This window comes from Lissotriton vulgaris, chromosome 10 (genome assembly GCF_964263255.1).
Source record: "Lissotriton vulgaris chromosome 10, aLisVul1.2, whole genome shotgun sequence".
In the NCBI taxonomy this organism is placed as follows: Eukaryota; Metazoa; Chordata; class Amphibia; order Caudata; family Salamandridae; genus Lissotriton; species Lissotriton vulgaris.
The window spans coordinates 21,439,390-21,466,990 of NC_141698.1; the positions used below are offsets into that span (position 1 = coordinate 21,439,390).

At 50.4% G+C, this 27,601-nt stretch overlaps 1 protein-coding gene across 1 annotated transcript in view; it reads right to left on the reverse strand.

The window, feature by feature from the left end:
• Nucleotides 1-4,399: 4,399 nt before the first annotated feature.
• The window catches only part of LOC147684366 (deoxyribonuclease-1-like 1), a 31,365-nt gene continuing 8,163 nt past the window's right edge, over nucleotides 4,400-27,601 (reverse strand). The window contains exons 2-8 of the mRNA XM_086942337.1: nucleotides 16,848-16,936; nucleotides 16,241-16,327; nucleotides 14,322-14,434; nucleotides 12,050-12,162; nucleotides 11,324-11,481; nucleotides 5,869-5,965; nucleotides 4,400-5,058 (exon numbers count right to left, since the gene is read on the reverse strand). Coding sequence (XP_086798463.1) covers nucleotides 4,912-5,058; nucleotides 5,869-5,965; nucleotides 11,324-11,481; nucleotides 12,050-12,162; nucleotides 14,322-14,434; nucleotides 16,241-16,327; nucleotides 16,848-16,936 — 804 coding nt within the window. The 3' untranslated portion in view covers nucleotides 4,400-4,911. The remainder of the gene's footprint in view (nucleotides 5,059-5,868; nucleotides 5,966-11,323; nucleotides 11,482-12,049; nucleotides 12,163-14,321; nucleotides 14,435-16,240; nucleotides 16,328-16,847; nucleotides 16,937-27,601) is intronic.

The following is a 27,601-nucleotide window of genomic DNA, read 5'->3' on the forward strand; positions in this document are numbered from 1 at the left end:
AGGTGTAGGAGCCCCTTGATAAGGATCTACCAATGAAGGTGTAGGAGCCCCTTGATAAGGATCTCCCTGACGAGGGTGTAGGAGCCCCTTGATAAGGACCCCCCCTTGCCCGATGAAGGGGTAGGAGCCCCTTGATAAGGATTCCCCCGATGAAGATGGATTCCCCAATGAAGGTGTAGGAGCCCCTTGATAAGGACTCCCCCGATGAAGGTGTAAGAGCCCCTTGATAAGGACTCCCCCGATGAAGGTGTAAGAGCCCCTTGATAAGGATTCCCCGATGAAGGTGTAGGAGCCCCTTGATAAGGATTCCCAGATGAAGGTGTAGGAGCCCCTTGATAAGGATTCCCCCCAATGAAGGTGTAGGAGCCCCTTGATAAGGATCCCCCAATGAAGGTGTAGGAGCCCCTTGATAAGGTTCCCCTCGGTGAAGGTGTAGGAGCCCCTTGATAAGGATCTCCCTGACGAATGTGTAGGAGCCCTTTGATAAGGACCCCCCCCCCGATGAAGGTGTAGGAGCCCCTTGATAAGGATTCCCCCAATGAAGGTGTAGGAGCCCCTTGATAAGGATTCCCCCAATGAAGGTGTAGGAGCCCCTTGATAAGGATCTCCCCGATGAAGGTGTAGGAGCCCTTTGATAAGGATCTCCCCGATGAAGGTGTAGGAGCCCCTTGATAAGGATCTCCCCGATGAAGGTGTAGGAGCCCCTTGATAAGGATTCCCCTCGGTGAAGGTGTAGGAGCCCCTTAATAAGGATCTCCCCAATGAAGGTGTAGGAGCCCTTGATAAGGATCTCCCTGACGAGGGTGTAGGAGCCCCTTGATAAGGATTCCCCCAATGAAGGTGTAGGAGCCCCTTGATAAGGATTCCCCCAATGAAGGTGTAGGAGCCCCTTGATAAGGATTCCCCCAATGAAGGTGTAGGAGCCCCTTGATAAGGATTCCCCAATGAAGGTGTAGGAGCCCCTTGATAAGGATTCCCCAATGAAGGTGTAGGAGCCCCTTGACAATGATTCCCCCGATGAAGATGTAGGAGCCCCTTGATAAGGATTCCCCAATGAAGGTGTAGGAGCCCCTTGATAAGGATCCTCCTGACGAGGGTGTAGGAGCCCCTTGATAAGGACCCCCCCTTGCCCGATGAAGGGGTAGGAGCCCCTTGATAAGGATTCCCCCGATGAAGATGGATTCCCCAATGAAGGTGTAGGAGCCCCTTGATAAGGACTCCCCCGATGAAGGTGTAAGAGCCCCTCGATAAGGATTCCCCCAATGAAGGTGTAGGAGCCCCTCGATAAGGATTCCCCCAATGAAGGTGGAGGAGCCCCTTGATAAGGATTCCCCCAATGAAGGTGTAGGAGCCCCTTGATAAGGATTCCCCCAATGAAGGTGTAGGAGCCCCTTGATAAGGATTCCACAATGAAGGTGTAGGAGCCCCTTGATAAGGATTCCCCAATGAAGGTGTAGGAGCCCCTTGACAATGATTACCCCGATGAAGGTGTAGGAGCCCCTTGATAAGGATTCCCCCGATGAAGGTGTAGGAGCCCCTTGATAAGGATTCCCCAATGAAGGTGTTGGAGCCCCTTGATAAGGATCTCCCTGACGAGGGTGTAGGAGCCCCTTGATAAGGACCCCCCCCCCCGATGAAGGTGTAGGAGCCCCTTGATAAGGATTCCCCCAATGAAGGTGTAGGAGCCCCTTGATGAGGATCTCCCCGATGAAGGTGTAGGAGCCCCTTGATAAGGATTCCCCAATGAAGGTGTAGGAGCCCCTTGATAAGGATTCCCCAATGAAGGTGTAGGAGCCCCTTGATAAGGATCTCCCTGACGAGGGTGTAGGAGCCCCTTGATAAGGACCCCCCCCCCCGATGAAGGTGTAGGAGCCCCTTGATAAGGATTCCCCCAATGAAGGTGTAGGAGCCCCTTGATGAGGATCTCCCCGATGAAGGTGTAGGAGCCCCTTGATAAGGATCTCCCTGACGAGGGTGTAGGAGCCCCTTGATAAGGACCCCCCCGATGAAGGTGTAGGAGCCCCTTGATAAGGACCCCCCCCCGAGGAAGATGTAGGAGCCCCTTGATAACGTTCCCCCGAGGAAGGTGTAGGAGCCCCTTGATAAGGATCTACCAATGAAGGTGTAGGAGCCCCTTGATAAGGACCTCCCAATGAAGGTGTAGGAGCCCCTTGATAAGGATTCCCCCGATGAAGGTGTAGGAGCCCCTTGATAAGGATTCCCCCGATGAAGGTGTAGGAGCCCCTTGATAAGGATTCCCCCGATGAAGGTGTAGGAGCCCCTTGATAAGGATTCCCCAATGAAGGTGTAGGAGCCCCTTGATAAGGATTCCCCCCCGAGGAAGATGTAGGAGCCCCTTGATAAGGTACCCCCGAGGAAGGTGTAGGAGCCCCTTGATAAGGACCTACCAATGAAGGTGTAGGAGCCCCTTGATAAGGACCCCCCCCCCCCACCAGGAAGGTGTAGGAGCCCCTTGATAAGGATCCCCTCAGTGAAGGTGTAAGAGCCCCTTGATAAGGATTCCCCAATGAAGGTGTAGGAGCCCCTTGATAAGGATCTCCCTGACGAGGGTGTAGGAGCCCCTTGATAAGGACCCCCCCGATGAAGGTGTAGGAGCCCCTTGATAAGGACCCCCCCCCCCCTGCCCGATGAAGGGGTAGGAGCCCCTTGATAAAGATTCCCCCGATGAAGATGGATTCCCCAATGAAGGTGTAGGAGCCCCTTGATTAAGGATCCCCCAATGAAGGTGTAGCAGCCCCTTGATAAGGACTCCCCTGATGAAGGTGTAAGAGCCCCTTGATAAGGATTCCCCGATGAAGGTGTAGGAGCCCCTTGATAAGGATTCCCAGATGAAGGTGTAGGAGCCCCTTGATAAGGATTCCCAGATGAAGGTGTAGGAGCCCCTTGATAAGGATTCTCCCAATGAAGGTGTAGGAGCCCCTTGATAAGGTTCCCCTCGGTGAAGGTGTAGGAGCCCCTTGATAAGGATCTCCCCAATGAAGGTGTAGGAGCCCCTTGATAAGGTTCCCCTCGGTGAAGGTGTAGGAGCCCCTTGATAAGGATTCCCCAATGAAGGTGTAGGAGCCCCTTGATAAGGATTCCCCCCAATGAAGGTGTAGGAGCCCCTTGATAAGGATCCCCCAATGAAGGTGTAGGAGCCCCTTGATAAGGATCTCCCTGACGAGGGTGTAGGAGCCCCTTGATAAGGACCCCCCAATGAAGGTGTAGGAGCCCCTTGATGAGGATCTCCCCGATGAAGGTGTAGGAGCCCCTTGATAAGGATTCCCCAATGAAGGTGTAGGAGCCCCTTGATAAGGATCTCCCTGACGAGGGTGTAGGAGCCCCTTGATAAGGACCCCCCCCCGATGAAGGTGTAGGAGCCCCTTGATAAGGATTCCCCCAATGAAGGTGTAGGAGCCCCTTGATAAGGATTCCCCAATGAAGGTGTAGGAGCCCCTTGATAAGGATCTCCCTGATGAGGGTGTAGGAGCCCCTTGATAAGGATCTCCCTGACGAAGGTGTAGGAGCCCCTTGATAAGGACCCCCCCCGATGAAGGTGTAGGAGCCCCTCGATAAGGACCCCGATGAAGGTGTAGGAGCCCCTCGATAAGGACCCCGATGAAGGTGTAGGAGCCCCTTGATAAGGATCTCCTTGACAAGGGTGTAGGAGCCCCTTGATAAGGACCCCCCCGATGAAGGTGTAGGAGCCCCTTGATAAGGACCCCCCCCCCCCCGATGAAGGTGTAGGAGCCCCTTGATAAGGATCTCCCTGACAAGGGTGTAGGAGCCCCTTGATAAGGTTCCCCTCGGTGAAGGTGTAGGAGCCCCTTGATAAGGACTACCTCCCCCCGAGGAAGGTGTAGGAGCCCCTTGATAAGGACCCCCCCCCCGATGAAGGGGTAGGCGCCCCTTGATAAGGATTCCCCAGATGAAGGGGTAGGAGCCCCTTGATAAGGATTCCCCAGATGAAGGTGTAGGAGTCCCTTGATAAGGACCCCCCTCCCCCCAATGAAGGTGTAGGAGCCCCTTGATAAGGATTCCCCAATGAAGGTGTAGGAACCCCTTGATAAGGATCTCCCCAGGTGAAGGTGTAGGAGCTCCTTGATAAGGATTCCCCCGATGAAGGTGTAGGAGCCCCTTGATAAGGATCCCCCAATGAAGGTGTAGGAGACCCTTGATAAGGACCCCCCCCCCCCGATGAAGGTGTAGGAGCCCCTTGATAAGGATCCCCCAATGAAGGCGTAGGAGCCCCTTGATAAGGATCCCCCAATGAAGGTGTAGGAGCCCCTTGATAAGGATCCCCCAATGAAGGTGTAGGAGCCCCTTGATAAGTATCTCCCCGACGAGGGTGTAGGAGCCCCTTGATAAGGACCCCCCCAATGAAGGTCTAGGACCCCTTGATGAGGATCCCCTGATGAGGGTGTATAGAGGTGTAAGGGGCTCCAAGGTTTCCCTGATGAAGATGTATGCAACTTTTGATGATGTTCCCTGATGCAGGTGTATTGGGCAGTTGGTAGGGTTCCACAAATGTGGGTGTATGGGGCTCTTGATAAGGTCTCCCCGATGAGGGTGTGAGCATGCTCTTGGCCAAGTTCCTCCTGTGGCTGCTAAAAAGGTGTCCTGAGGACGTTCGCCACTATGATGGTATAAAGGGACACCTGAGATGGCTTTGTCTGGTGCCACTGAAGATGAGGTGATGCTCTTACGGCTTCCACAGATGCCGGTGTTTGGAGACATCAGAAGGATCATCTTGGGGCTCCGGCATGTTTGGTCTTCATCAGGTCCACTCACGAGCCCAGCCTGTTTCTTTAGGCTGGTGTGTCAGAGCGCTCTTCCTCCTCCTCCTCCTCCTCATGTGCATCTGCCCTGGGTCTCTGAGGAGGGGGTGCATGTTTGTATCCAGAGGGTAACTCAGGAGAAGTGCCCCATCATTAGGCTTGCAGCCAGGAGGAGCAAGGTTGGGGTGCCCGGCCGCGAGAGCTGGTCCTGTCCATTGTTTCCCACTCTGATCGAGCTGAGCTGCACCTCTATGGGGTAGTGATCGCTGACCTCGAGAGCCTGGCGGGAGAAAGAAGGATGAGACAAGTATTCGTAATGAGCCCGGTACCCAAATAAATGGCACATCGATACAGAGATGCTGCAGGCAGACAAGCCCACCAGGACTGCCTACTCCGTCAGTTCACTGCTGCCGCAACAACAATACACAACTTACTTAGTCTCCTGCTCTCTCTTTGTAATATGATAAAGTTTCTTAAAATGCCAAAGACAAAGAATAGCAATAAAAACATTCTGGGAAATGATACTTTCTCCTACTTCCATGATTTCCCTACTTCTTTAACCCACTATGACATTGACCGCATTTAGTACAAGCGGCCTCTTAAGCAGAATTACTTGCGAAGCTTGTCAACAATTACATGGGGCACAAATGGATCCAACCACTTGACAGCAACTCACATTCAACACTAAACAACTTCAAATGCAACTTATTGACAAATCTCTAATTAAATAACCACATCTCCACTCAAACACAAAATCCCATGGTAGCTGAACGGTAAGGCGGCACCTGAACCAGCCAGTGGCATCTCAACTAAACAAATTGACCAGACCTAAACATAACCACTAACTCATAATTCAGCATAACCACAAAACCATCTCAGATCAGCAGATGAAACAATGACACAACTGCTACATCACATCTTACGGTAAACGCCAGGTCACATTTCAGCATAACCACGTAGTTCTCTCTCTACCTGCCTAACAAACCACACATTTCAATTAAACCACTAGACCACATTAACGAAGCAGCAAGACCCCAATCTGATTTAGCCACCCAACAGAATCTCAAATGATGACACAATTCACTCTTACCTCAGCCTCCGTGAGACCCAGGATTTGTGGGAAATCGTAGGCTCCGGCTGAACCTGGGATGACTTCTCTGCTGAGCTTCTCTCCATATATAACAATCCTGTGGGGGAAGAAATGGTTCAATCCACTTGTGCGCATGCACATTTATTCTTCTGAGCTTTCAACTTCTCAACCTAGCAGATCTGAAAACTGACATTCTGGTTTTGGGATTAAATAATAAGGGATTCTCGCTGGCATGGGGAATCCATGGCGTACCTTGACGGCATCAGTCACACCTGATATTAAGGTGATGTGTATCCAGGGATGAGATAAGGAAATGCTGGATGCTGTCAAATGGCTGGAGTACCTGAAATCCAGGTCTAAAATAGTGTCCCGCCGGGGGCAGAGCGTGCCAGCGTCCAGCACTCAGTGGCTGACATCCACCAGAACAGGAATGAGTAAATCCATGAACATCAAGTGAAAGGAGGTCCTCTCTCCAAGGGCAGGCTAAATCTTAAAACCGATTCATTTTGGGACCTCCAGTGTGTATTCTGAGACTCAACATTTGGTCTGTGCCGGAGTGTGGAGAACTGCAAGACGTGGGAGCTAATCCGTCACCAGGCTTGACCATCCAAGTTCACTGATTCTACCTGCTTTAAGGCAGAGGGAAGCCCCACACTCAATATTTCTGACAGCCTCTGAAGATTGAAATAAAGCGCCCTGGATTAGCATCGGAATCCACCACTGAACTTTATAGAAGGTAGGATTCCCCAGGGGTTTGTGCTCACTTATTGCCCCAATTCAGGAAGGACCTCAAGACCTGGCTCTTCGGATGATCCCAGCGCTCAGAGCCCCCCCCCCCCCCCCCCCCCCCCACCCCGCATCCTGGGACCCTCACGGGTGAGTAGTTGCGCTTTACAAACCCTTATTGATGGAATCTTTGTGGCTTCTCTGAAAGTGTTTATTGGCCTCTTAATTTCTTCCCATTGGCCCCATAATGAGTTAATTCTTGCACACAACTAGGGAGGAGTGCACCCGTAGTGCCTAGACACTGGTTTGTTGACTATCCTTAGATTAGTTACACTGGAGAAGCGTTTCCAATAGTGAGCAGGAGACACAGGGTTTCACTCTGCCCAGTGACATGTACGGCTTGTGGTCGGCTTTGTTCTCACACAGCATGGTGAAGAAAGAAATACATCAAACAACTTCTGCCTGTAGGTCAGCTGTGCTTGTCCTCAAATCAATTTACTGAATTTTTCAAAAGACACAAAAGTGTTACAAGTAGGGTAAATTAGCAAACAAAGGGACTAACAGCATAAAGAGAGCAATACAATATGCATGATGTAGCAACCACTTCCATTACACAGCGTCGAAGATGCAACCTCCCCCATAAGAAAACAGAAAACTACTCTGAAGTCCAAACGAGCTTTTACTTTGCACTTGGACTAAATTTTGGACTCAAGCGTATTCCTATATAGAACCAGGGCAGGAGTGTGAGGCAAGAGGTGGCAGCAGATGAGGAGTGTGAGATGAGGTGTCAGTAGGTCAGGAGTGTGAGGTGAGAGGTGTCAGCAGAGGAGTGTGAGATGAGAGGTGGCAGCAGATGAGTAGTGTGAGATGAGAGGTGTCAGCAGGGCAGGAGTGTGAGATGAGAGGTGGCAGCAGATGAGGAGTGTGAGATGAGGTGTCAGTAGGTCAGGAGTGTGAGGTGAGAGGTGTCAGCAGAGGAGTGTGAGATGAGAGGTGGCAGCAGATGAGTAGTGTGAGATGAGAGGTGTCAGCAGGGCAGGAGTGTGAGATGAGAGGTGGCAGCAGATGAGGAGTGTGAGATGAGGTGTCAGTAGGTCAGGAGTGTGAGGTGAGAGGTGTCAGCAGAGGAGTGTGAGATGAGAGGTGGCAGCAGATGAGTAGTGTGAGATGAGAGGTGTCAGCAGGGCAGGAGTGTGAGATGAGAGGTGGCAGCAGATGAGGAGTGTGAGATGAGGTGTCAGTAGGTCAGGAGTGTGAGGTGAGAGGTGTCAGCAGAGGAGTGTGAGATGAGAGGTGGCAGCAGATGAGTAGTGTGAGATGAGAGGTGTCAGCAGGGCAGGAGTGTGAGATGAGAGGTGGCAGCAGATGAGGAGTGTGAGATGAGGTGTCAGTAGGTCAGGAGTGTGAGGTGAGAGGTGTCAGCAGAGGAGTGTGAGATGAGAGGTGGCAGCAGATGAGTAGTGTGAGATGAGAGGTGTCAGCAGGGCAGGAGTGTGAGATGAGAGGTGGCAGCAGATGAGGAGTGTGAGATGAGGTGTCAGTAGGTCAGGAGTGTGAGGTGAGAGGTGTCAGCAGAGGAGTGTGAGATGAGAGGTGGCAGCAGATGAGTAGTGTGAGATGAGAGGTGTCAGCAGGGCAGGAGTGTGAGATGAGAGGTGGCAGCAGATGAGGAGTGTGAGATGAGGTGTCAGTAGGTCAGGAGTGTGAGGTGAGAGGTGTCAGCAGAGGAGTGTGAGATGAGAGGTGGCAGCAGATGAGTAGTGTGAGATGAGAGGTGTCAGCAGGGCAGGAGTGTGAGATGAGAGGTGGCAGCAGATGAGGAGTGTGAGATGAGGTGTCAGTAGGTCAGGAGTGTGAGGTGAGAGGTGTCAGCAGAGGAGTGTGAGATGAGAGGTGGCAGCAGATGAGTAGTGTGAGATGAGAGGTGTCAGCAGGGCAGGAGTGTGAGATGAGAGGTGGCAGCAGATGAGGAGTGTGAGATGAGGTGTCAGTAGGTCAGGAGTGTGAGGTGAGAGGTGTCAGCAGAGGAGTGTGAGATGAGAGGTGGCAGCAGATGAGTAGTGTGAGATGAGAGGTGTCAGCAGGGCAGGAGTGTGAGATGAGAGGTGGCAGCAGATGAGGAGTGTGAGATGAGGTGTCAGTAGGTCAGGAGTGTGAGGTGAGAGGTGTCAGCAGAGGAGTGTGAGATGAGAGGTGGCAGCAGATGAGTAGTGTGAGATGAGAGGTGTCAGCAGGGCAGGAGTGTGAGATGAGAGGTGGCAGCAGATGAGGAGTGTGAGATGAGGTGTCAGTAGGTCAGGAGTGTGAGGTGAGAGGTGTCAGCAGAGGAGTGTGAGATGAGAGGTGGCAGCAGATGAGTAGTGTGAGATGAGAGGTGTCAGCAGGGCAGGAGTGTGAGATGAGAGGTGGCAGCAGATGAGGAGTGTGAGATGAGGTGTCAGTAGGTCAGGAGTGTGAGGTGAGAGGTGTCAGCAGAGGAGTGTGAGATGAGAGGTGGCAGCAGATGAGTAGTGTGAGATGAGAGGTGTCAGCAGGGCAGGAGTGTGAGATGAGAGGTGGCAGCAGATGAGGAGTGTGAGATGAGGTGTCAGTAGGTCAGGAGTGTGAGGTGAGAGGTGTCAGCAGAGGAGTGTGAGATGAGAGGTGGCAGCAGATGAGTAGTGTGAGATGAGAGGTGTCAGCAGGGCAGGAGTGTGAGATGAGAGGTGGCAGCAGATGAGGAGTGTGAGATGGTGTCCGTAGGTCAGGAGTGTGAGGCGACAGGTGTCAGCAGATGAGGAGTGTGAGATGAGAGGTGGCAGCAGATGAGTGTGAGGCGACAGGTGTCAGCAGATGAGGAGTGTGAGGCGAGAGGTGGCAGATGAGTGTGAGATGGAAGGTGTTAGCAGGGGAGGAGTGTGAGAAGAGTGATGTAGGCAAGGTTCGAGAGTGAGGCAAGAGGTGTCAGAAGAAGAGTGAGGCTACAGATGTCGGCAGTGGAGGAGTGTGGGGCTAGAGGTCTTGGAAGGGGGAGGAGGGTGAGGCAAGGTGTCGGGAGGGGTGTGGGAGGGTGATTTCAGCAGGGAAGGAGTGTAAGGGAGGTGTGTTAGTGGAGCTATGTGTGGCAAGAGGTGTCACTAGGGGAGGAGTGTGGTGCTATAGGTGTTGGCAGGGGAGGAGTGTTGGGAGAGTGGTGTAGGCAGGGGAGGAGTGTCAGGTAAGAGGTGTTGTCAAAGGAGGAGTCTGAGGCAAGAGCTGTCGGTAGTGGAGGAGTGTGAAGCTAGAGGTGTTGGCAGGGGGAGGAGTGCGAGGCAAGAGGTCGGCAGGTGAGGAGTGTGGTGCTGGAGGTGTTGGCAGGGAGGAGTGTGAAGCAAGAGTTGGTGGTAGGTGAGGCGTGTGGGGCAGGTGTGGCATGCGGAGTGAGCCACATATAGGGAGGCATGCAGAGTATGAGTGGTAATGGAGAGGTGTCATTGAGGGAAAGTGAGAGACAAGGAGTGCATTTGAGTGAGAAAATACATATCTGGGGCAGATGGGTCTCTGGGATGGGGCAGGTGCAGTACATAGATTTGCGATAGGGCAGATTGCTGGCTCATCACAGTAGCCATGAAAGACATTGGTGGGGAGCAGGTTGAACACAGGGACAAGAGTCCTCCAGGACACCACAAGGAGTCGGGGAGGAAGTGGAGCTGTCCCCCGAGAGGGGACCCAGAGCTGGGTGTTTTGGTACAGTGTCCTCAGAGGTTGGCGGAGGCAAGTGTTTCTTGGAGGGGACGCATAGACCTGTTCCTAGTAGATAGTGTGACCTGCACTATTGCATGGGAATACACTGGTGCCCCCCCACATTGGTGGCACAATGGACGTGACCCCATTATTTATTTATTTAGTATATTTGTAGAGCGCAAAACCTGTCACCCAAAGGGCATCCTGGCGCTTGACCTAGAACCATAGACTTTAACAAACTCAGGCCATTTATGGAAACAGGTGGGTTTTTAACGCTTTTCTAAAAGGAAGGTAGTCCTTGTGGCTTCTCAGAGAGAGTGGCAGGGAGTTCCCAAGTTTGGCCGCTGCGACACTAAAGGAGCGGCCACCCATCCTCACTCTGTGAAACCTCGGAACTACAAGAAGATGCGCTGAAGAAGAGCGGAGGGGCCGCGAAGCAGAGTACCAAGCAAACATCTTTTGCAAAGGAATGGGGCCCTGTTGGTGAACAGCTTTAAACACAAGGCACGCAGCTTTATATTGTACCCGCAGATGAACCGGGAGCCAGTGTAGGTCTCTTAATGCGAGAGTGGAGGAGCTGGACCTAGGGCGGGAGAGAGCCAGCTTGGCGGCCATGTTTTGCACCCGCTGTAGCTTACTAGTCAGGTTTTTTGGGGCCTCCAAAAGAAGCCCATTGCAGTAGTCGAGGCGACTTAATATGGTCCCACGAACTACTTCCGGCCTTGCTTGAGCGGGGAGAAGGGGCAAAACCTTGCGCAGCATGTGCAGCAGCATCATACACGTAGAAGTGGTTTTATTGACGTGTATGTCAAGCTGTAGGTTAGGGCCAAAAATCACCCCCAAATTACGGACTGATTCCGCCGCCAGTACTGGCTCGAGGAAGGTACTAGGCCAAAAGTTCTCTGGGAGTGCCCACGGAATCCTGTCGATGGAACAATGGAGTACCTCAGTCTTGGAGCTATTAAATTGTAGGGAATTAGCTCGTAGCCAGTCTGCTGTGGCTGCCATGCAGCGATGGAAAGTATACCTGTCATAGGCGCAGTTTGTGTTTGCTCGGACCGTTGTGTCCACCTCGTCTCCAATGAGCCACGAGAGGCTGGGCTCCGTGCGCAGCCGGATCAGGGGCCACCTCTTCTTGGCCACATAGTCACAATCAGCATTGAAGTCTCCCAGAAACATGATGCTCTGGAAAAGAAGAGCAGAGGCCATGAAGGAAGTGTCTGCGTCACCGGTGGAACTGCCCGTCTCACATGAACAACCCCGACCTCTGAAAGGAGAGCACGTGGCCCCTGCACCCCAGTAACAGCTGTCCTTCACTACCCAACACCTGGCATGGGGCATAGCTATCAATAGTACAATGTGCAGTGGCACCGGGGCTCAGAGACTGGAGGGGCACATTACACCACATAGATTGCTGTCTTTTACTAACCAACCGATGCATTAGGTTCCTTGGTACCCTTGCACGCGCCCACGTGGCACCAGCAGGAAGCGTGTTAGAGGACCAGGTAGGACGCGTGCGTGTACCAGACAGTGAAGTAACCACTAGAGAACCTAATAGCGGTGATGCAGCAAAGTAACCACTGGACAACTTAAAGCGGTGATGTACCATGGAGTGAAGTAACTACTGGAGTGCCTGATAGCGGTGATGTACCATTTAGTGATATAACCATAGTGGTGATGTATCACGCAGGGGTGTAACCACTAGAGACCTGACAGCAGTAAAGTACCACACAATAAAGTAACCTGTTCTTACCTCCGGCTTCCATCGGTCCTTCACGGCTTCAAAGACGTCATAGAGGGCGTCAATCTCTTTAACAGCGTCCGGCGGCGAGGTGTGCTGTGGCACGAGCACCAGGTCCTTCAGAACTGAGAGGCAAGGCAAGATATGTCAGTGGTGGACATGGGCGAGGGGGGCTCGAAGGTCATTGCAGGAACACCTCCTCTAGTGCCGATGACGGCAATGGTAATCTGGACTTTACAGTAGTTCATATATGCACAGGGTACAAGGGCATATCCCCTACATGCACCAGGTACAAGGGCATACCCCCTACATGCACAGGGTGCAAAGGCATACCCCCTACATGCACAGGGTGCAAGGGCATACCCCCTACATGCACAGGGTGCAAGGGCATACCCCCTACATGCACAGGGTGCAAGGGCATACCCCCTACATGCACAGGGTGCAAGGGCATACCCTCTACATGCACAGGGTGCAAGGGCATACCCTCTACATGCACAGGGTGCAAGGGCATACCCCCTACATGTAGAGACACAGGGCCTGGTTCAGACTTGGATGGGAATAGAAAATTCGGGGATTTCGTGTGGAGAATCTCAGTGGCTTATTTTGAGCCTTTTGTGTCGCTGTTGCATCACTTTGTGACACTGCATAAGAAACGAGCCACATTGCGCCATATTTACAAAGTGACGCATCTAAGCAGATGCATCACTTTCTAAAGCCCTGCTCTACATTATACCAGAGTCAGGTATAATGTATGCAGGGTGGGCATTTCGACACAGGAAAGGCGTGTTAAAGTGTCACAGTGAAATCTATGAGATTTCACTGTGACACTCCTAGGACGCCACTGCATCAACATCCACCGCCTGCCTCATAGCAGGCGTATGACTGACACAGGCGCCTTTAACATGGGACTTGCCAATGTGCAATGACCCATTGCTGGAGTAGCGTCACTTTTGCGACCCACTCCAGCAATGAGTCATTACTGTGCCTACAGATACGTCAAATACTGGCGTGTCTCTAAATCCTTGCAACATGTAGTTGCCGTACAGTAAATACGGTGCATCCATGGTGTAGCAAGGAGGGTGCGCTGAAAAGTGTTGCATCGCTGTTCTCACGCAGCAATGCAACACTTTTCATAAATGAGACCCTAAATCTGGAGGAGACACCACCAGTGGTAAATCCCCCACCAAACAATTCCCTTGGTGAAGGAGATTCCAGCAATGGCTTCCCCTGTGGATTCAGTCAGCACTTCCTTGCATATTTCAAGAGGATTTTACATTCCCTCCCAACTTTAAGTTGGGTCCTTCGATTTTATTACGCAGGCCCAGGTGCTGTGTTATCACATGTTAACACCAGTCCTGTCTTGAGAGGAAAGACATGCGCTTAACCGGCCTGAGAAAGTCCTACGTTTCTCTTCTCTTGCAGACTACCAACAAGTCACTCTATTGTCTTTAATGTCTTTCCTGAACTATTACTTCATCCTTGGAGAGAAGGGATCTAGGATTGGGCACAACGACTAGACCTACTTCCTCGTTCTTCCTGGAGGGACTTCCTGTTTCAGGTGTCAGTGCAGTATTGCTGTAAAAGAGGCTGCTGGTGCCTGCTGGCTCCAAGGACACCTCATCTGCTGTAACTGCAGTTGGCTGCTGGTTCTCGTTCCGATGTCTAGACACCTTGAGGGACCCTGCCAGTCCCTAACAATAGCTCCTCAGCCCTATGCAGCACAAGCGTAGGAGCTATACTGAGAATAGAATTTTATTGCACAAGTAATTAAAATCATTGCAATCACAAATACAGAGATACGGAATAAAATATATAGGCTTCAATTTTAACAATTTTAAGCATTTACATTAAAAAGATTAAAACGGATAATGGTGGAATGAGCTTTATGGTTCTATGGATTTTTCGGAGGCCAGATGTCTGCATAGGTGAATCCTACATCTGGCCCCAGAACCCCTTATGCGGTCTCTCCTTTCATTTCTCGACTGCACATATTTCTTGATTTTCCTGTATTTTAATTTCTGGAGTTGGCTGCCCCTCTCCATTCCAAAGGATACTAAACCTCCTGCCCCGGGGTGAGCTACTTAGGCTGACTGCCCAGCTTGCGACTGAGTCTACGCTGATCTATTTGTCTTTTAAGGGTTCCAGATTGTTGGCAATTCCACCACTTTTCCCCTAGCTGGCCCTCATCTAGTCCTGCCTTCATTGGTTGCTTAAATATGGGAGCTGCTAGTCACATCGCTCTGTCCACCTGTCACCCCGTACCCCGCCCCCTAGTGTCTTGTACCTGAGGTTGGCAAATGGAAACGGACGACAAACGGCTCGCGGGCGAAGATATCGGGCCTTTCCGGGTGGTTGTCTTCATACTGGTAAGTGTCCTTCACCTCGGCTCGGTCTGACCTGCAAAGGTAGAGATGACGTTAGAGGATCATAGGCTTTACCACACTCAGGTCAGACCTGTGGTGATCACAGCCTGAGACAGGTCTTGGGAAGTTGTTGTGTCCACCACCCCCACTCCCCACCACCATCAGCCATCAGCCCCTGCCAACTTAAGCATCATCAATGAGGCCCAAAGCCTGAGCTGCGGCCTCTTACGCTAACCCTTGCTCACCCTAGGGTAGCAGGCCAAGTCCAACGCTACCGTTTCAGAACATGGCAGAGAGAAAAAATACAAAGGAGTCTATAGTAGTTTGAGGCACAATCTTGAGAGAGAACATGTATAGAAAGAAAAGTCCACCATGGAGATGATGGTGAAACCATATGTGATCCCCGTAGGCCTCAAATGGCGAACAGCCTGGCTCCTCCAGATCAGGGAAGGGTGCCACTTGGCACTCTTGAAGGGGCAACCAATTGTGCCCGTCATACCCAAGCTAACAGGAATTCAGAAGCTGGCCCACCTGTAATACAACTCCCCGCTGGAGTAGCTACCATGGTAACAAATCAAAGGAACCATCTACACACATTTTGGCAAACCTAACTCCCAACACCCGGGAAGCACAAAGAGGCCACCTTCAGTGGTGTGAAGCTGCCTAGGGCCTCTTCGAAGTGAAGTACGCGTCTGCACTTGCACTCCAGGTCTGGGCCTGGGCCAGAGCATCTCGCATCCTCCATCAATGACTGACAGGTTGGATGCAGAGCTTCTCCCATCTAGTATCAGTGGCGCCCGACAACACCTGGACCACGCCACAAAAACGAAGAGCTAATGGCCACATGCATGAGCGCTGTATTTTGCAAGTCCCTAATTACGACTTTTTGTGACTCACAATTAGAAAGTTGCAAAACGCAATGTACAACAGTGTGTTTGACACGGTTTGCGATTCCCAGTGGGTCGCAAATGGACCTGCCCCACCAATATTCATGAGGCAGGTCGCAATTTCCGACTCATTTGGAAAGGCTTGTTACCACAGGGATGGTGGTCTACTGGGTTTGCTTTTAAATAAAGCAACTTTTTTTATGCAGTCTGTTTTTCTTTAAAAGGAAACGGAATGAGTTGTAAAAAGGAAAATGAAACATTTCAGTTTTATTTTTTAAGAGTAGGCAGTGGTCTGTGGGACCTACTTGAAGAAGTAGGCCGTAAACTGCAAATGTTTTGCGACCTCATTCCGATCACAAAACATTTATTCATCCCCCTTTGGCTTGCTATTAGGAAGGGCGCCCTTGACACAGCCCTTCCTAATACAGACTCACTAACCCTATTTTGAGAGTCAGTAATAGCTTACCGACCTGCAAAATAGGGTTAGTACATGCCAAAAGGCTATTACCGGTCGCAAATGGCCAGATTCTCCATTTGTGACCAATAAAAACCTGTCATACATGTGGCCCCAGCAACCGTAGGAGGCTGGGGAGAATCTACACTAAAACAGACCCCAAAAATACAGGGGTGAAGATCATAAGGGTTAAGGGAACCCAGGATGCAAAGCGAAATACCAAGGCAGAGTGGCCCACTCAGGGCAAACCACCCAAAAAATGAGCACGATAGATCCCTAAACAGGACAGAGAAGAGGCCCCCACAAGCAGCATCTGCTCAGCGCTACAAGAGTAAGGAAAACCTATCCATACCCCAGACTGGAGACCATCCGTGGAAAACAGACAAGCGCTACACTGCGAAGAGCATAACTTGACTATAAAGGCAGTGGTGCTGGTGAGATATATAAGAGAGAGAGAGAGAGAGACAGACAGACGAGGGACATCCTCGAAGCCGCTCACCTGTACACAAAGACATACTTCTCCAGGTAGCTTTTTCTGCCCAGCGATGCGCTGCTGATGTGCCTGAAGGCCTCAACGCCATGAACCCTGTCCGAAAGAAGAGGGGTTAAAATGTTGTGCTCACAGGCGTGCCTTCACTCCTCTGACCCATTGCCTTACATTCAAACAACTCCTTCCGCTGGGCGTCAGTCTGACCACTAGGCCATGGAGGCAGAGCACCAGTGCCCCCCCCCCCCCTTAGGCCTCCGAGTCAGTCCTTCAGACTCCCTGGCCCTGAAGTCACTCTCTGGACCCAATGTTTCCACCAACCCTCAGTCTCTCCTGAGTGAGCTCCCAAGCAGCGAGGTTGCCTCCAAGGATCCTACGCCGTCCAAAATCTCATCCACTGATCCCCACAACTGGCAGAGGGTCCATCCTCTGTGGACTCTCATTCTCTGCACACACCACTCCTTCCCCCCCCCCTGCCTGCAAGACAAGCGGACCACCCACTCCCAACCCTGTCACACTCATCCGCCACAACACCCCAGAATCCTACCGCAACCTCAGTCTACAACTGCCCCTTAATCTTGCCAAGTGCAACCCCCCCCCCCATCCCCAAATTGCTCACCTGTTGAGCTCCTTCATCAGCGCCACCACAGCTCTCCCCTTGGCGTCCTGCACTTCCTGCAGGAGGCAGATGTCACAGCGCGCCACAATCTGGGGGCGAAAACAGGTGTGGGCATGAGTAAGGGGGCGTTGATAGGCTGAGACCACAGCAGGGCCAGACACACAGCCAGGGTCCTCCCAGACAGCCCTGGTCTACGCTGGTGTGAGTAGGGGCACTGGTGAGCATAGGAAATGAGGCGAAAATCACCAACAGGGCCCCTACCTCCCCCCAACAATTTTGGGTCAGTATATGAGGTAACAAATGGAACCCTAGAGGGGCCCGCTACTTGCGGGCATGCCTCTCGCGCTGGACTCTTGTCATGTTTCAACTTGTGCAAAACTCTGCAAAAAGCAGAGTTCAAGAGAGGATGAACCTATGCGAACTTTATAAGCGGAGTCACAGCTGCCTGAGCCTGTATAATCCCCGTATCACTGAGGAGTGAGTAGGCACAATCTGTGTAAAATGAGACTGGAGGACCGAGCCTGTATGATCTGTGTACCCTGAGGGACTGGACTCGACGGAACCTGTATGATCTGTGTAACGCAAGGGACCAGACTGGACTGAACCTGTATGATCTGTGCGACATGAGAGATTGGACTGGACGGAACCTGTAGGATCTACGTTACATGAGGGACTGAACTAGACCGAATCAGTATAATCTACGTAACAGGGACTGGACTAGACCAAACCTGTAAGATCTGTGTAACGTGTGGGACTGGACTAGACCAAACCTGTAAGATCTGTGTAACGTGTGGGACCGGACTGGACCAAACCTGTATGATCTGTGTAACATGAGGTACTGGATCCTGTATGATCTGCATGACGTGAGGGGCTGGAACGGACCAAAGGACCAAACCTGTATTATCCATGTAACACGAGGGACTGGAATGGACTGAACCTGTATGATCTGTGTAACATGGACTGGACGAAACCTGTTTGATCTGTGTAACAGTGACTGGACTGGACGAAACCTGTATTATCGGTTGTAGGAAAGTGCCCCTTTCTGCATGGTTACCCCCCCCCCCCCCACACTTCTTGCCTGATATCTGATGCAACCTGACTTGAAATGCCCTGGGTCCCTGCTAATCAGGTTCACAGGGCCTGTGTTCTTCCCCAAGACTGTACCTTTATACCAGAGGTCTTCAAACTTTTGGATGCAGAGACCCCCCTCTCAACATTTTCAAGCGTAAGGACCCCCTCCTGACAAAAATTTCTAAACCTCTAGGTTATGAGGAAGGTGAGGACCAAATTAAGCGACAGGCTTTACTAAATTGTGTGAGTAGAAAATGTAAATAATGTTCTGTGATGCTGCGTATTTTGGGGTAGCATTGCTTTATTATTTAGAATTTTTTAAACACAGTAATACCGAGGAAAGATTTCACCCCATCAGTACCAGTTTATAACCAAAATACAGCAATTAACATCAGAAAGATGTCTAGTCAACCTCTGTGAAGGGCCTCCCAATCCGCAGGAATATGCGCTGCCACATTAGAAGCTCACCTGGCCATGGCCAGGAGCTGTAAGGGTGAGTGCACGGTGATCAGCGCCAGTGCACGGTGATCAGCGCCAGTGCATGGTGATCGCTGGAAGTGCAGGGTGAACGTGAAAGTGAAGGCGAGAATGAGAAGTGAGTAGTCTGAAAGCAGGGTGCATTCCCAGAAACTTGAAGGATTTCAGATATAAGTTAAATTATTGCTATAATGGCATTAATCAGGGTTCGAGGATGGAGGAAATAAATAATGTGCTGATCCTGCAACAAACTTCCAGTCTAATGATTAGGGTTACCAGCTCATTATTTTGATGGCCCAGAAAAAAGCAGTCACCTACAGCTGTATTTTTTGCACTTATCTGTGAATACTTAGAACAGCAAAAATAAATAGAAAGCACTTTTAATTGTGTTCTAGGGATGCCTTAATGATCCATGACTAATAATTAAAGAGAATAAAGACAGAAAAGTCACATACCTAATTAATACATACTTTTTTATTTATAACTCAATTTAGTGTCAAGAGTAGGCTTCTGCAGGATCTTTAAACAACACATAGCAGGGGACGCCCTTTCAGAATCTCTCAGCGTGTCAGCGTGCCTGCGTTTGCCTACTCCTTGGGACTGAGTGCCAGTCATCGTCAGTTTCACCCTACCACTCGCGGAACCCGCTCCGCGGGTCCCGCATCGCTGGAGTGTTTGTGTTCTCCTTCGTGCCAGTAAAGGAACAGCTGTGGGAAGTGCTTAACGGGGCTGCGAGCGAGCGCGCCTGCTCCTCGAGGGACTTCATCTCCCAGGAGCGAGCGCCAGCCCGGAGCAGGATCACCTGGGCCGCTCTCCCCGACCCCTCCCACCCTTCCACCGAGGAGTTTTAACCAGCTCTAGCTGTGTCCAGAGCGGGACGCCCTTTCAGAATCTCTCAGCGTGTCAGCGTGCCTGCGTTTGCCTACTCCTTGGGACTGAGTGCCAGTCATCGTCAGTTTCACCCTACCACTCGCGGAACCCGCTCCGCGGGTCCCGCATCGCTGGAGTGTTTGTGTTCTCCTTCGTGCCAGTAAAGGAACAGCTGTGGGAAGTGCTTAACGGGGCTGCGAGCGAGCGCGCCTGCTCCTCGAGGGACTTCATCTCCCAGGAGCGAGCGCCAGCCCGGAGCAGGATCACCTGGGCCGCTCTCCCCGACCCCTCCCACCCTTCCACCGAGGAGTTTTAACCAGCTCTAGCTGTGTCCAGAGCGGGACGCCCTTTCAGAATCTCTCAGCGTGTCAGCGTGCCTGCGTTTGCCTACTCCTTGGGACTGAGTGCCAGTCATCGTCAGTTTCACCCTACCACTCGCGGAACCCGCTCCGCGGGTCCCGCATCGCTGGAGTGTTTGTGTTCTCCTTCGTGCCAGTAAAGGAACAGCTGTGGGAGGTGCTTAACGGGGCTGCGAGCGAGCGCGCCTGCTCCTCGAGGGACTTCATCTCCCAGGAGCGAGCGCCAGCCCGGAGCAGGATCACCTGGGCCGCTCTCCCCGACCCCTCCCACCCTTCCACCGAGGAGTTTTAACCAGCTCTAGCTGTGTCCAGAGCGGGACGCCCTTTCAGAATCTCTCAGCGTGTCAGCGTGCCTGCGTTTGCCTACTCCTTGGGACTGAGTGCCAGTCATCGTCAGTTTCACCCTACCACTCGCGGAACCCGCTCCGCGGGTCCCGCATCGCTGGAGTGTTTGTGTTCTCCTTCGTGCCAGTAAAGGAACAGCTGTGGGAAGTGCTTAACGGGGCTGCGAGCGAGCGCGCCTGCTCCTCGAGGGACTTCATCTCCCAGGAGCGAGCGCCAGCCCGGAGCAGGATCACCTGGGCCGCTCTCCCCGACCCCTCCCACTCCTTCCACCTTTTGTGGGCAAGGCCTATTTTACCAGATTACACTCCCGCAGCGCGGGAGAGCGCGCGGGAGAAGCCCGGGACAAGGGCGGGACCGTCTGTGGCCGTCCGGGGCCGCAGGAGGCCGGGCTGGGCCACCCCATTAACACCTACGATCCAGGTACTGATTAACCTATTGACTTTGTCACTGATCCGTGATTTGTTAGCTGTTTGGTGGGAATAAGGGCGGTTTTTTGTACTATAGCTTGCTCTTCTAGTATTTCTACCCTGTTGCCTCCTCTGGGTGAAACAGAGCCTGCTGTCATGGGCCCTCTCGATTCCTACTTTAAGCGTTTGCCACAGGATATTGACAAAGAGATCGCTCTGGCGGAAAGACGGGCCGGGCGTAGGCTCTCGATTGAACTTCTGAGAAACCCGCCTGAGAAAAACCAAGGTCTGAATTTCCCAGCGCTGGTTACACCTTTGTCATCCATTGTTCTACCAGCTACCCAGGACCTATTACTCGATTTGCCTCTGCATACTGAGTTAGCTGGTAATTGTACTTTGGACACTGTAGCAACTAATCTATCCGTGGCGCACTCGGATGAATCTAGTCAGTCAGCAAAAGGGAAAGGAGCTTTAGGAAAAAAATGTGTACAATTGGAAGTTACCAAAACAAAGCCTGGTGTTAAAAGGAAATGGGGAGTTACTGCAAAAAAATCACAACTCCAAAAACCTGCAAGAAAGTACAGGAAGCTGGGTAATAAAACAATCTTAAGCCATGTCCCCCCAAAGAATGGCGCACCAATACCAATGGGGGTAGCTGAAGCAGTCCCAGTAGAAGTGGACTCTACCATTTCGGTGCCTCCGACCACGTTAACGGTGCCAGTTTCAGACCCAACCATCATAGTACCCTTGGGGTCACCATCTCCCAATCACGACCTTCTGTTACAAATGGAAAAAATAATGTGCTCCCTTCTAAATCCAGTAGTGTCAAGACTTAACAAGCTAGCTGAACAACTTAATCACCTGGAGCAAGCTAGCCTAGATAACTTTTTTTCTATTAAATCTTTAATTAAGTCTGACAAAAAAATAGGTGTGACTGGGTTACATCAACAAATAGTCGATAAAGATCAAAGAGCCGTGTTGGTTGACATACAATCCCCTCTTGTAAGTGGTATTCCTGAACAGGATAAAAAAGGGGGGAAAAGTAAGAATGTACCTGATCCAATGTCCAGTAAAACCATTAATAATAGCGGGAAAACTAAGCCCAATAACACCACCAACAAGGGTAGTAAGGATAATGTAAAAAATCCACCTATCACTATTAGCAAAAATGTCACGCTTCTGCCGACCGACTTGGGAAAAACTATGGCCCAACGGTCAGGAATTGCTAAAACCCATCCTAGTAATGGTACCGGGAGTAATGCCCATTGTATCGAGAATGGGTCTAATACTCGTGTGACAGTTGAAAATAGCCTTACTCAGAGATGTGTTCCTCCAGAACCAGCACAAGCAAAGACCCTAATATCTAAACAGCCCACTAGGATCCCGCCAGTACAGCTCACCCCGGACTCCTACCCTTATGTGGCTATTCTTACTAACGTCCCACCCTTAACGGAGGGCCAAAAAGAAACTTATGACATGTTAAAAAACAAGGCTATGCATTGGCTCTCTGTTAATAGACCACTGCCAGGGGGTGTGGATGGCCTGATAATTGGGGCCAGAAGGGTCAATTGGATAGGGAACACCTTAAAAAAACAGGGGGGGGGAGTGTATTATAATTAACTTTCAGGATCCAAGGGTTGTGGGGCTGATTACGGGACCGGGTTGGAACATAAATATTGGTGGGATAGGGGTTGTGGACCTCACTTTCTTTTACCCCAGACCAGTGACCTACCCAGGGGGTTGTAGGGAGCAACCGAGACCTAGCCCTTGTACCTGGGCAGAGGCTGGTCCCCCTGCTGCTCCCATATTTAGACCAAATAATTGTTATGTACAGGCATTTAACCCCTTCAATGGGCAGGGGCAGACGGGGTGGGGATGTTGACAGAGACCAGTTGAACTACGTTTGGAAGAAGAAACGGATGGGGGAAGTCGCTTTGATGTAATATTGATACCCCAGGTTGATGAAACGAGTAAAAATTTCGAAGTGGTGAATGTGAGGGATGGGGGCATTATTGCATGTTCGGAGGGATGTGTGGGTGAACCAGCCCTCCCAACTACCACTTGCACCAAGGAGGGTTCAGATGCAAATTGTGCTGATATTGTTTTAAGTGAGGATTGTGACGGTGTGAAGCAGGTTGTTTTGCCGCCCACGGCACCCAACGCAAAGGCGATTGGTATAGAAAATACCCTGGAGAGTCTTCTGTCATGGAATATAGCGGGTTTGGGGGCTAGACTGCTGTCACAGCATTGGATAGATTTCGTAAGTGGGTTTGAAATGTGTTTATTTCAAGAGACGTGGGCTTGTGACCCAATCCATTTCCCGGGGTATTTAAATTTTTGTATCCCTGCAACGAGAGGCCCCAGGGGTAGACCTAAGGGAGGCCTTGCAGTTTGGATTAAGCAAAATTCAAATGTAAAAGTAAAAATGATTGATCTAGGATGCAGGGATATACAACTATTGAGATTATCCGTAGGCAAGGGTGGCATGATAGACCTTTACAACATATATGCAAGGGGCAAGAGTCTTGGTGATTCGGCCACTTTAGAAGTTCTATCCGCCTCCCTTGAATCCCAGTCACTTGGAAATAGAGTAATTTTGGCTGGTGATTTGAATAGGACATTTGAGCCTCTAGAAAACACTGCATACCCAATAGGATTAGAGGAAGATGCCATTTGGGGCATCCCAAGCCTAAACCTCCTACCCGTGAAGCGGTGGACACAAGATATTCTATCATTGAATGCGTTATGTTTGGAGCATGGTCTGAGGGCCCTTAATGGCAGGACTAAAAGTGACCAATGTGGTAATTCCACTTTTGACAATGGATATAACAAAAGCAGGATTGACTACGTCATCTGTAGTCTTGAGCTATGGTGTGGCGTGGGTGACATGGAAATTGTGGGGAGAGTAGAAAGTGATCACAACCCCGTCTGTGTCTCCCACTCATGGTGGAGGGCCGCACGGGCAAACCCAGTCTCAGGTAGTGGGAGCATGTCTGTTATGGCCAATGACTCCAGAAGGGTGAAATGGCCACATGTCCTGGCCAATTTGGCCACCCTGGAGTCTATCAACATGGAGGTAGGCAATGCTATTGCCGCCATGGAAAAGGCAGATCCTGTATTACCGGGCTCTGTCCAAATAACTAATATACATGACACATTCTTCTCTTTGATAAAACCGCATTTTAGTAAGCCATCGAAGACTAATAGAAAAGTACCAATCACAATGGCATCTTGGTTCAACAAACAGTGTAGGGTAGCTAGGCTGGAGTTGGGCAGATCACTCAAAAGCAGGGACAAGGCCTCTATCAGAGCCAACAGGAAACATTATAATGATAGTATCCGACAGGCCAAGAAGCTGTGGGATGAGGAGTACTGGGAGGAGCTACTGGAGGCCTCAGGGCAAAAGGATTCCAGAGCTTTCTGGAAAATTGTGAAATGGGGAAGGGGGGGCGCCCCCAAAAATCCCGACAACAATGTCGATGAGACATTGTGGGTCGAGTATTTTAAACCTCAGTATGCTGAGTGCAGGGATATAGTGGCCACAGATCCAATCCCTATGGTTTTTTGTAAGGAAGACCTATTCCAAAAGAAGGATGCGGAATTTGTAATTTCAACGCTGCAGGGGGGAAAAGCCCCCGGGCTAGACGGAATCCCATCAGACATCTTTAAACACGACAAGGTCCAGTGGGCAAAATATGCGACCCTGTTGGGAAACGGTCTGGCCAAAGGGGCAAAAATCCCAAATATATGGAAGGGGGCAGTAATAATACCGATTTTCAAGAAAGGCGACCGGTCACTCCCGGCAAATTATAGACCAATAAGTTTGTTGGCTACTATGCAAAAAGTAGTGGGGAAGATGCTGGTCGACAAACTTATGGCCTGGGTAGATGACAACAATGCCTTATCCCCCTTTCAGGCAGGATTTAGACGTGCAACTAGTACGGTCGACCAAATTTTTCGCTTCACCATGCTACGGTGGGGGACTGTACTCCTGGGTAAAGGCAGCCTTTATGTAGCATTCGTAGATCTAAGGGCGGCCTTTGATCTGGTGCCCAGGTGCACGCTGTGGGAGGTTCTGTCTAAAATAGGGGTCCCACTTGACTTGCTCACATTGATAATGCGGCTCCACGAATGCAACTACGCCAAGGTTCAGTGGGGAAGGAATGGGGAATCCACTTCCAATTTTCCTGTCGAGCGGGGGGTGCGGCAGGGTTGCGCAATGGCACCCCTGCTGTTCTCTCTGTTCATTAATGGCATCGTAGACAGGATATTGGACGCAGTGGTTGACGCACCTTCGTTAGCGGGCATCAGAGTTCCAATTCTGATGTTCGCAGACGACACCTTGATTGTGTCCAAGACCCCATCGGGCCTCCAGCGAGCCCTGAACATATTTGATGCATTCTGCAAAGAACGAGGTTTAGAGGTCAATGTAAACAAAACCAAGCTGATGGCCTTTGGGCAAAAGTGCCAACCCAAACCCAAGGTATTTTTGAACAATATTAAACTGGAGCTTGTAGATGTTTTCACTTACCTTGGGGTGGAGATATCAAGCAAACTGGGTTGGTCAAGGCACATAGAGAAGGCGGTGCTGAAACACCAGCAAATTTCAGGAGTCCTTAGGGCCGAGCAAGTAAAATCTAAAACCAGGCCTATAAAACCTGTTCTCATGGTCTATGACGCAAAAGCCTTGGGCGCAACCCTTTATGGGGCTGAAGTCTGGGGCTTTGAGAGTCTTACCACCCTTCAAAGATCGGAGAACAGGTTTGCGAGAGGGATAACTAGTCTTCCCCAAAGTACCCCATTAATACCACTTTGCTTTGATCTAGGCAGAAGACCGCTTAGTGATCGAGCCCGGCTGAGGCCTATCCTCTATTGGAGACGGCTATGGACAACCATGGAAATAAGACATTATGCTGAGGGGTTCCTAGCGTTAGCCAAATCAGACGTTTTTCACAAAATTAAATGGCTAAAAATGCTAAGGGACGTCCTCGCTGAGCTTGGGCTCTCCAACCTATGGGAAAACCCCCTCGGGGTAGTATTCCCTAGTAAATCCCGTATCAAAGAAATATATTGGAACCATATTGACCAGAAACTTTGGAGGAGCGTAACCTCGGAATCCATGGGGGGTAGATTTATGGAAATCAAACAAAGACCATCCCTAGAAAAGTATTGGGACTATATAACTGTCCCATTAGACAGGAAATTATTTTTCCAGTTAAGGGCAGGTTCTCTCCCCCTGAGATGTTTGACTTCCGGTTGGAGAACTGGTAGTGGTTTGTGCTGCCCGTCATGTGGGGCCCCCAATGAAAATATTGCACATTTTCTATTCGTTTGCGAGGCCTATGCAAATCCAAGGAAATCTTGGTTGGCTCCAGTATGTAGAAATCTTGGTGTCCGTAGCGGTGTTGAGGGGTTGAGAATCATTTGTTCCTCCACTGAATTGTCCATCGTAGTTGGAACAGCAAAATACTTGGGGTGGGCATGGTCCATAAGGAGGAGGGCTCTATCCCTCAATGTGCTTTGAATTTTACATTTTCCCTTAGTTGACTTACCCCTGCAGACATCAACTGGGAGACATATATGAATTTTAAATATAAAATGCGGCTAACATGCATGGTATGAGTACCTATTTAAATCTTGGGAATGGTCTGTTACGCGGAGGTTCCTATACCTCATCCTGCATCTAGTTTTCGCATATTATGAAAAAGCTTATTTTTTAACTGGTAATAATTTTTATGTTAATATACTATGTATTTCCAATTACAAATGTTTGTAACAAAATGTCGAAGTTTTAAAAAATGTGTATGTATTTTTATGTATGTGCTTTTATGAGTGTACAACTCGAATAAAGCTTTCAAATCTCAAAATCTCACATAGCAGGCATGTTTCTTTTGGCAACCCAACTTTATATTTATTTTCATTAAATGCATTCACACTACAGCAGTAAGTCTAAAAATACAAATGTAAGAAAGAGTGGGGGCCCAGGGGGTACTGGAACCATAAACAAGCATTTGCAATGCAATAGGTCTCGCATTAGGAAGTTTGAGCTATTGGCATTGTAAATGACAATTTTTTTATTTATATTTTGTTTTTGAAAATAACTAAATTAATAGCTGTCATTTACAATGCCAATAGTTATAACTTTCGCAAATGTGACACCTATAGCATTTGTAATGCAATATGTGTTGTATTTACGTGACTTACATGTATTGATATTACAAATAACAATGGCTTTTAATTTTTTTTAAATAGTTAATAATTAAATAAAAGTTATTGTAATTTATAATGGCAATAGCTTAAAGTTTTGTAAATAACTTTTGTGAAGATTATGTTCAGTGTATTTTATTGTGACGAAATTCCAAGAACAGAAGTGAAATATTAACATGTTTTTGTTACATTTGTAATAAAGCTTCAAACATTGAGAGAGCATATTTAAACCAGGTGTTGTTGAATGGTCGCAGAGATTGATGTTGTAATGGCAAACGAGTGATGCTGTGGCGTTCAGTGATGCTGTGGTAGCACAGTGATTTTGTGAGGGTGAGGGGGTGTGAGCGTGAGGGGGTGTGAGCGTGAGGGGGTGTGAGGTTGAGTGAGGGGGTGTGAGGTTGAGTGAGGGGGTGTGAGGTTGAGTGAGGGGGTGTGAGGTTGAGTGAGGGGGTGTGAGGTTGAGTGAGGGGGTGTGAGGTTGAGTGAGGGGGTGTGAGGTTGAGTGAGGGGGTGTGAGGTTGAGTGAGGGGGTGTGAGGTTGAGTGAGGGGGTGTGAGGTTGAGTGAGGGGGTGTGAGGTTGAGTGAGGGGGTGTGAGGTTGAGTGAGGGGGTGTGAGGTTGAGTGAGGGGGTGTGAGGTTGAGTGAGGGGGTGTGAGGTTGAGTGAGGGGGTGTGAGGTTGAGTGAGGGGGTGTGAGGTTGAGTGAGGGGGTGTGAGGTTGAGTGAGGGGGTGTGAGGTTGAGTGAGGGGGTGTGAGGTTGAGTGAGGGGGTGTGAGGGTGAGTGAGGGGGTGTGAGGGTGAGTGAGGGGGTGTGAGGGTGAGTGAGGGGGTGCGAGGGTGAGTGAGGGGGTGCGAGGGTGGGTGAGGGGGTGCGAGGGTGGGTGAGGGGGTGTGAGGGGGTGTGAGTGTGAGGGTGAGTGAAGGGGTGTGAGGGTGAGGGTGTGTGAGGGTGAGGTTGTGTGAGGGTGAGGTTGTGTGGGGGTGAGGGTGGGTGAGGGAGAGGGGGTGAGAGAGGGG